At 40.3% G+C, this 9,874-nt stretch overlaps 1 protein-coding gene across 3 annotated transcripts; it reads right to left on the bottom strand.

Annotated features, from left to right (window-relative positions):
* Positions 1 to 326: 326 nt before the first annotated feature.
* On the bottom strand, positions 327 to 7,912 carry LOC112431222 (uncharacterized). 3 transcript variants are annotated; one of them, XM_076890639.1, is made up of 7 exons: positions 7,803 to 7,912; positions 3,135 to 5,421; positions 2,912 to 3,020; positions 2,218 to 2,635; positions 1,661 to 1,820; positions 728 to 781; positions 327 to 553 (listed from the first exon to the last, which is right to left on the bottom strand). In XM_076890639.1, exons 2-7 carry the CDS (start codon positions 3,328 to 3,330, stop codon positions 537 to 539), a joined length of 954 nt encoding a protein of 317 aa, XP_076746754.1. In that variant the 5' UTR covers positions 3,331 to 5,421; positions 7,803 to 7,912; the 3' UTR covers positions 327 to 536. The 3 variants fall into 3 exon arrangements, with proteins under 3 accessions (XP_076746754.1, XP_076746750.1, XP_076746751.1); XM_076890635.1 differs by having other exon boundaries at positions 327 to 1,092; XM_076890636.1 differs by having other exon boundaries at positions 327 to 1,092; positions 3,135 to 3,331; positions 7,803 to 7,902.
* Positions 7,913 to 9,874: the final 1,962 nt, after the last annotated feature.

Here is a 9,874-nt window from a genome sequence, read left to right as displayed (position 1 = left end):
AAGTGGGTCTGATAGTTGGGGCCCACTTGGGTTACCCACCTGGGACCCAGCTACTTTTGTCCTCAGTTTTCATGGTGGCCCCAAGTGTGTTTGCCCAGATGGGTTAATGACGGGCTCTGGATGGGCCCCAAATCAGGCCCAGCCAATAAACAAGTGTGGGACCAAGATGGGTAGAAGCGGGTCTGATATTTGGGCCCCACCTGGGTTACCCACCTGGGACCCAGCTACTTTTGTCCTCAGTTTCCATGGTGGCCCCAAGTGTGCTTGCCCAGATGGGATTTTGGATACTACAGTAAGCTAAAATTTAAATCACCTGTACAACAAAGTCAGTTTATCTTTTTTATTAATACTGATTAATATGACATTTTAAAACAGTATGCAGTATAACAGTAATTTTTTATATACTATACAAATATTTTTTTTGTTTAGAGAACATGTTGACAAAAAAGGTCCCCAGTATACACAAAACAATAACAAATCAATGTTATACAGTTTAAACGAAAAAGAAATGCACTGAAACACAGCTTCTCACTCATTCAGTGATCCATTGGTCCTGAAAAAAAAAAAGTGCATTTTTTCACAAATAACATCAGATTTGCAATACTACTGGAGTTGTTTTGAAAGTTGTGCTGATCAAGTTGTTTGACTGGCTGGAGTTCCTGGAGCTGATTGTGCAAAGAAGAATATTGCACAAACTGCTAAACATAACTGGAAATTGTTCACATACCGTAACACAGTGAGGAACCAAAAAACGGTTTAGTGAGAGCTGTCTTCAAGTATGCTGCAAACCAGAGAGAAATATGTGGTCATTCCTGGCAGCAGCCATCACCCTCCAGAACAACATGAGCTGATGCCCCCCCCCCCATAAAAAACCCAAACATAATTTCCCTCAATAATACAGTATTTGTAATTAATTTAATCTCCACAGTCTATCTAAACTGAGTCACTAAGGTATACCTCTCCTGCACGTGACACTGTGCCCTTGCCATGCGATTTCCTCCTCTATCTCTTGCACCAATAAACCACTTGGAGCTGCCTTTTCTGCCTCTTTTCTGGTAATCTGGCTTGTAAGAGCATTTTTTTTCAAGCTGCCTGTAAAGCACAGATATTGACCACAAGAAAGTGAGACTATATTACTGAATCTAAAGACACAGCTGTAATTCTCTTTTTTTGTTACATACTTATATTTATACTGTGACACGGCATAAGATCTCACATAAATGTAGAACCAAAGTATTAAAACCTTAAATCAGTGAGCTCGTTCAGTGAGAGACTGAGATTACCGAAAAGCACCACTGAACGACACAGGAAATCATTCCTGCCTGTGGCCATCTCCCTGTACAACGCATCCACTTAACACACTGTTTGCTGCTACAGCTACACATGTTTCTTTTCCAAATATTTATTTATAAGTGACTTATGTATGTATGTATGTATATATATGTATATATTGTACTATTCTTAGTTAGCGTATTGTCTGTCTTGTCTTAATGTTGGTTTAAAATGGAGCACTGTAACAAAAAATAATTTCCCCCAGGGATCAATAAAGTATTCTGATTCTGATTCTGATTCTGATAAATTGATTGGAAGACTGACTACAGCTGAAATGAGCATCTGTTATTCAAACATCAACAAAATATCTTACAACTAATGAGCTTACCATATAGCACTTCAAAAATCTTAAGCCCTCGAAATTCCCGCTTTCCATGGCGCCCAACGAAGTTATATTGCCTGGAAAGAGCATTGTCCATAATGAAGGCCATCATTCTTCTGGTGGCTTCATCAACAGTGCTCCCTCCGATCTCTGCCACAACAGCAACCTTAGGACACACAAGGACAATAATTTTACCGACAGTAGTACCATCAGTCACACCTAAAAGAAAACCTGCACAGCTACACAGTAATTAGGCTTAATAATTTTGATGCTATTTGATTGAGAAAGAGTTAAGTGTCAAAGTCAAACACTGTCTGATGTAAATGCAAAGAGCTAAATGACTGATCCACCAAAAGTAATTTCTTAAGGTTTGGCGTGGCACAACTTGTAAAGTACAACTTATTTTATTTTCAAAAACAGCAACTTTTGTGGAGCTCACCTTCCGCCACTTCATTGCACTGACCATGTTTGAACAAACACCAACTTTCCTTAATCATAACTGCTAGCATAAAACGCAGATTGAGGCATTAATCAATTATTGTCATTACATCATTATTATTTACCACTTCTTTCAGGAAGACAGGGTCTATCAGTTTTTGTTCCAGTGCTTCCACGTCTGCGACTGTCCGGAGAGGAAAAACAGCACCCTCGGGTAATACTGCAGCAACTGGTCCATCACGTTGTTTGAGGAGAGACTGTAGCATTCGACTGTGGATCCTCTGAGTCTCCTTAATGTCTTCCAGGAGGGTTAGAACACGTACAAACATGCTGGTATTGGTGGCTTGTACAAGTTGTCTTGGAACTGGTTGTGAAACCACAGGTGAAGGAGTTGAGGGTGGTGGTAGCTGAACAAATGGATGAGTGACGTTCTGGTGGGGAGTTTCACTTGAATGTCTATTCTCCATTGCTGATGTTGATGAGGTCTCTGGCTGTTCCGCAGCGTTGTCCCAATCCTCATCCGAGCTTGACTGGATCACTGGCCTTAAAATGAATTTAAAAAAATATTAAAAAACCCCACAAACAATTTAGTTACTGGTTAGTCCTACAAACTAAAAACATTAATGTATAGTCCGGCATCAAAAGGAGTCTAAAACTGATTTTTAAAAGTCAAAAAGTTACAAAGTGCTATTTTAAGATCATATCTAAATCTGGTGAGCAGTAATGGTCTGCTAAAGATACTGTCAGCTTGTTTTTGTTTTTCTTATAATCACCACAATAAATTGTTGCTTTTAAGGCGTTTTAAAGAAACATAATTACCTCCTTTTCCGCTTCCCTTTTCCCAATCTGCTTCCAGAATCTGACTCAGTCTGCAGATCAGAGGTTGCTTCAGACCTCCGCAGTTTCACCCTGGCATTTTCATAGTTTTCTGTAAATTTTTGACATACATCAACAAAATGTTGTTAGTGAAATTACAGGGAAATTTTTTGTTCTGTCTTTAATGACAGAATATTTGGTAGCAATAAACAAAAATGCTTCTTACCAGCTTTCCCCAAGATGCGAACTCTGTACTGTGACCAGTTTGCATCTGGAGTAACTCCATCCTTTACAGCCTTATTGATATTGACTCTCCCTGGTGGCCAGAAACAAGAATCTTCCGCTGGTCCTGTAAACCACTTGCAAGGAATTATGGATACACCTCCACCATCCAGAAAATCAACAACTGCAAATGGATGCATGCTGGTGAGAAAGCAAAAAGAAGCCAACTAGTACAGCAGTGGCAATGCCACATATCCAGACTTCAGTGGCAAAAGCACCATTTTCTGTTTTAGTTCATCAAGTAATACAAGATTCATTTGTTTAGACAGATTTGAAACAAAGTAAATTCCAAGGCATGTTGAGTCCAATGGATAGCTGAAAAAGGCATTACAGTTTTCAAAGACCTGACACAGTGCTTTGACAACTTGGCAATCCTGTAAAATGTTTGCCACAATAAGAATTTTTCCCCCTACATTGAAACAGTTATCTCCCATGGAGCAAGAAACATATGTCTGTCCATCAGTGTATTTTCTGTACTGCTTAAAAGTTCCAAGATCACTTGTTATTGGTCCAGAGTTATGAGGCTGTTTAAGAGGAGAGGGAACAGACATCCTCTCTTTTCTTTTCTTCTGAATACTTTGCGTCTCATAGACGCGCTTGACAATTTGTTCCACAGGTTTATGAGGCCTCCGCACAATCTTTTTCAGTTTACCCAGGAAGGTTTCAAATGGGAAGCAGGAAATACTGTCCAAAGGTCCAAACTTTTTCGCATCTTCAGCTAGGTGTATTAAATTATGTACATTATAACCAACAAATTCAAGACCATAAATCGAACCAAAATCTTTCACAAACTGCTTTAAAACATCCTCTGCATAATCACAGTTCTCAATACACAAATCAGGACTAAGAAGAATTCTTATAGATACAAATAAAAGTATAAAGTGTCTATACATTTGGCTTGGTATATTATTAAATAAAACAACTGGGCCTGTGTAAAGCAAAAATTGTCTCAATTCAGTTGCTTTCCACATGCTAATTTCAAGGAGAGATCTTGGTTTCCTTGCAAAACTTTTAGGCAAATGTTGCCTGACAGAAACCATGAATGCTGAAATCACGGTTAGAATTTGCATAGACTGTCTGCATTTTCGGGGACCTTTTAACCAAAGATAAATAAGTTTTCGCATTACCCCCAGACACACAAGGTGCATATAGTCCAGCACAAAACCTGAGACTAGTCCCACACCCAACTCATTCAGAGGTGACACCCCAACCTGATGCTCTTTGTAGGCCATAGCACGAAAAGTCTCATCAGTCCTTTTCTCAGCAGAAATTTCAGGAAAACACAATCTCCTATTCACATACATGCCCTTTTGAGTGCACCGCTCACACGCATAATAGCCAGTGTGTCCCTTCACACATTTAAGAAAAGCACGAGCAGGTGCATCACAAATGAATGCATCTGGAGCAGCAACACTGAAATGGACACCATTATACTGAACTCCATCTTGTATAATTGCCCTTACATCTTGTACAAAGTCATTCAAGTACTCCTGTACATTAGAAGGTTTGGTTGTACCTGAGTATAACCCGATCACAAAAACATCACAATTTGGGATCTCCTTGATTCTACCCAGAATAGGCCACAGACTAACATTGTTGCTGCGGAATAAAGGTAGACCATCAACATTAATTCTAAGTGTTAGATTGTTTGTTAGTTTCTTTAAATCAAAATCTAAAAGCTCCAATGCTGCAACAATTGAATTCTTTAAACCAAAATGGTAGTATGATCCCCCAGCCACATTTATCACATTACATTTGCGGGCAGTTGACATCAATGTTCGAGCATCTAGTGGTACATTAAGACCTTTCTGTCTAAGAATTTTAAGAAGGGCAGACAAAGCATTATGTGACACATTGTATTCTGCAGCCCACTCTGCAAGTCCTTTTGTATCATCTGGTGTGTCTGAAAAAGCATCAGAATCGAAACAGTCATCGTCCAGATCAAATTCATTAAACTCAGACACCCCACTTTCAGAGTCTTCAGGAAACACGTCAAAGTCCAAAGCATCATAAAAAATGTCTGCAGATTGTTCATTTTGTGAACTGACTCCAGCATGTTCATCGCAATCATGGTACTCTTCCACAAGGGGTTTATTCTCAAAAGAATCTGAGAAAAAAATTAAGTCCTGATGATGATCTAACTCATTCTGCTGTGAAACGAGACGTAAATGTTCAACAACTTTCGCAGCTATTTTTCTTCTCTTTGTCCTCTCAGATTGCTCCATTGCTTTCTGAAAGATAAAATGTATAAAAATGATAAAATGTAGTATTTTTCAGTCACCTGGGTAACAGCTTGGATAGGTTACACTAACTACATCAACAGGTCCTTACTCAGAAATATTATTGGGGCCTGACAACTATCCAAAGCACATTTACATGTTATTAATCGTGGTTAATAAAGCCATTTTCTTAAATTTCATTCACTTTAGCATTTGGCTGTCACTTGTGTATTAGAAATATAGGAACAAAGACGTAAACACAAAGCGCGGAACCGATGCATCAAAATGTGTGAGATGTCAGCTTTTTCGCCGAGGGCAGGTACACTGACACTCCGTCAGGGCTGAAAGCCGACAGCTCACTAATTCTGATGATGCAGGTTTCATCACTCTCCAACCAAAATTAACTGAACCAGCAGCAAAAGAAGATCCAAACTACGCTTCATATTTGATAAATACTGTCATTAATTCCCTCTTGCTGTCTTGTTTTCACCACAATTTTAAAAAAAAAAAGAAAAAAAAAAGAAAAATCACACTTCCTGCACAGCTCTCTCGTAGTGTACTTCGAGAAAAGTTTCCCCATCTGAAATCTGTTTTCCACATTATTCCCTTGCTTATTATACATCAGTGTACGGTTGTGCTTAGCGCTGTTGTCAGTTGTTTTTTTGTGCCAAATTATGCCAAATTGCAAAAAACTCAGCTTGTTCTCTAATAAAACCTCTAACAAAACCTCTAATAAAACCTCTGTAACTTTGCTCTGCTTTACTTCAGCAGCATCAGGTAATGTTCATATATTGATTCATGGTTTTCTTCAGTTTTTGTTCAACTGCAGAATATTTCTAAGGTTATCTGATTTAAAAAGCCACTCCAGGAAAATCTCCTTCATGTTTTTCTGTGTTTTATCCTCAGTTACTTTGGCATAAAGACATCTGCTGTGATGCTTACACCAGCCTTAAAAGCTGTTGTATTACAATAAAAGACCCTGACATCGCTTTATAAAGTAACAATTCTAATTGTTACAAACTCAAAAAAAGATTCCTACTAGTATATTTCTGGCATGAATCAAATTTTGAATATAAATGAATTTTGAAATATACACTGCTTCTTATGTCAAAGTCTGTAAAAATAAAGAAAGAGATAAACCACACATAACCCTTGCTACTATTCACTCCACTGTCCAACAGCAAAATCAAACCAATATACAGATATTAATAACATATTAATGTAATAGTGTGACTATGCAATTTATAAGTAGCCATAGTCAGCCAAGTCATAATCAAAACAACAAACATCTCAAGTTTTGAGGTCATTGCAAACCCTCCTGGCCAATAACCACACAAGCTGTCCATGAAGGAAGGTTGATAAAGGAGCATGCACAAAATTCAAACAAATTTAAGCCATAATGAAACAAATTAAAATAACAGTGCACATGCACAAATCAGGCACCAGACAAACACTTAAAGATCACAGATCTTTAGAACCACATCCAAAGAGCAATTGCTTTTCTTTTTTATAAATAAATAAATGTGTAGATTCTAGCCAAATATACATTACAAAAGGAAAAAAGGAGGGCCACAGCAATCATAGTAAAAGGAGTTGGCACTGTGGCCCTAACAAGACCGATCAGTTCTGCTTAAATAATCAGTTTCCCTCATGTACAGAGCTTGCACAACAGTGAGAGGCAGATTCTAGAGTCAGTACACTATTTCTGATTAAGTTCTCACTAAAACAACTACACACATAAAGTTGCATACTAAAGTGTGTATGAAAAAAAAAACCCAAACAAATCAAGAACACCTATATTTTATTTGCTTTTTCTGGAAAAATGAAAACAATGGCAAGAAAAATGATGATGTCTTCTACAGAAATAGAGTGCTCACTGATCTGCCTCTCTGACTGCTGTGCATGCTCCTGACACAGGGGCAAAAGCTGGGGACTAGTTGCTCATGGCCATGGCCTACCCTCATCACTTAGCGGTGAGGAATGAAGCTGATAAAGACAACACCAAAGCAATTTTGGTTGCTCTGATAGTGAAAATACCCTCCCATATTCCTCTTAAAAAATTAGAACTTCGTTAAATTGGTCTAATACAGTCCTTTATTAATACTAATCATAGAGAAAAACCAAGATAACGTTTAAGTACAACTTGATGTTAAGTACACACAGTAATTAATTTTGGTGCTAGTTAAGCAGTATACAGGACACCAGAAAATGCTTTCAAACTGTGAAAATTGGCTAAATCCAACATTACGTAAAAATTTCAACTAGCTTAGCATTGCTTGAGTGCTAGGAAAAAGTTTGCCAGCACTTGTGCCATTCATTACTTTGCAGCATCATAACTTTGTAAACATTTCATTTATACTTAGGGATTCAAATTAAGTCAAAAAAGTTCTTACCCTTACTGCAGATAAGTTCGTAGCTCAAAGATGCACTTAATCCAAAAATTGTCAGCTTAACTGTCAGCTTTGTCCAAGGGCGCGAAATGAAGAATGTTCCAGAATGGGGGGGGGACGGGTTCAAGAAAACCTCGTGATATTTCATGAAATAACGCGAGATTTCAAAAAGGGTTAACCCTAACCCTCCTACATGGAGTGAAATTTTTTTCCCACTCAAATGTAAAACCATTTATTTTATTTTATTAAGCGTCTTACAATTTTAAGTCATATCTGTTCTTTGTGTTTCACTTATATTAATATATTTTATATGTATATTTTGTTATTAATTAAATATACATATGCTGCCTGTGGCATAATTTATTATCAGTTATTTCATCTTAATTCATGTTTATACTTACACATGACTAATAATTATACTTAACTAAGGTCATTAAACTCAGTTGCCTGTTCATGCAACTTCCCATATGTTACCCATATGGTGCCCATAGAACATAGCCCATCTGGGCTGGCTCAGGTGGGTCCTACCTGGCTAACCCAGGTGGGTCCCAGATTGGATGCCCATTGTAAGCCCATCCCCACTTGGAACCCCCATAGCCCATGTGGGGCCCACATACTGGTGTTTACTGGGGCTGGGCAGTTTTCACGACCCTCTGCAACGCCTTCCGGTCCGAGGCAGAGCAGTTCCCGTACCAGACTGTTATACAGTTGGTCAGGATGCTCTCGATGGTGCAACGATAGAAGTTCACCAGGATGTCTGAGGACAGGTGGTTCTTCCTCAGGGTCCTCAAGAAGAAGAGGCGCTGGTGAGCCTTCTTGACCAGCTTGGAGCAGTTGGTCGTCCAGGTGAGATCCTCGGAGATGTGGACTCCCAGGAACTTGAAGCTGCTCACACGCTCCACAGCCGTCCCCTTAATGTGGATGGGTGGATGTGGGTCAGCATTCCTCCTGTAGTCCACGATGAGCTCCTTGGTCTTCTCAGTGTTAAGCAGCAGGTTGTTTGTGTCGCACCACTCAGCCAGACGATCCACCTCCTCCCTGTAGGCGGCCTCATCGTTGTCACTGATGAGGCCAATCACCGTGGTGTCATCTGCAAACTTAATGATGGTGTTGGAACCATCAGCAGGTCTGCAGTCGTGGGTGAAGAGGGAGTAGAGGAAAGGGCTCATCACACAGCCTTGTGGTACACCGGTGTTCATTGTGATGGTAGATGAGCAGTGGTTATCCAGCCGGACATGTTGGGGGCGGTTGGTCAGGAAGTCCAGTAACCATTTGCAGATGAGGGAGCTGATGCCCAGGTCTGTCAGTTTCCTGATGAGTTGTGAGGGGTGGATTGTGTTGAATGCTGAACTGAAGTCTATAAACAGCATTCTGGCGTAGGTGTTGTTGTTGTCCAGGTGTGAGAGGACAGAGTGCAGTGCGATGGAGACTGCATCCTCTGTGCTCCTGTTCTGGCGGTATGCGAATTGGTGGGGGTCCAGGGTGGGGGGGAGACAGGATTTGAAGTGTGCTAGGACCAGCTGCTCTAAGCACTTAGTGATGATGGGGGTGAGTGCTACTGGGCGGTAGTCATTGAGGCAAGATGGGTTGGAGTTTTTGGGTATCGGGACGATGGAGGTGGATTTGAAGCAGGCCGGTACCACAGCGTGGGCCAAGGACAGATTGAATATGTCTGTGAGCACTCCTGCAAGCTCCCCAGAACACGCTCTGAGAACACGCCCGGGGATGCCATCTGGACCTGCAGCCTTGTGGACATTGATCCTGCTCAGCACCGCTCCTACATCGGTGGGGGAGAGAGTCAGAGGTTGGTGGTCTGGCGTCATGTCTGCTTTGGTTGTGGTTGTGGGGTTCCCTCGCTCAAAACGAGCATAAAAGTTGTTGAGCTCGTTGAGGAAGGAGACATCAGAGGATGCGGGGGAGGGTTTGGTGGTCCTGTAGTCTGTAATGGTCTGGAGTCCTTGCCACATGCGTCGGGGGTTGGAGTTGGAGAAGTGTTCTTCTACCTTCTACCTTTGTTGTATTTCTGCATAATTGTGATGGATTACATTCATTTCTTCACCTCTACACATAGAACC

This window comes from Maylandia zebra, linkage group LG2 (assembly GCF_041146795.1).
Source record: "Maylandia zebra isolate NMK-2024a linkage group LG2, Mzebra_GT3a, whole genome shotgun sequence".
In the NCBI taxonomy this organism is placed as follows: Eukaryota; Metazoa; Chordata; class Actinopteri; order Cichliformes; family Cichlidae; genus Maylandia; species Maylandia zebra.
Note: the sequence above shows the minus strand (reverse complement) of the source record. Positions and strands in the feature narration are given on the sequence as shown.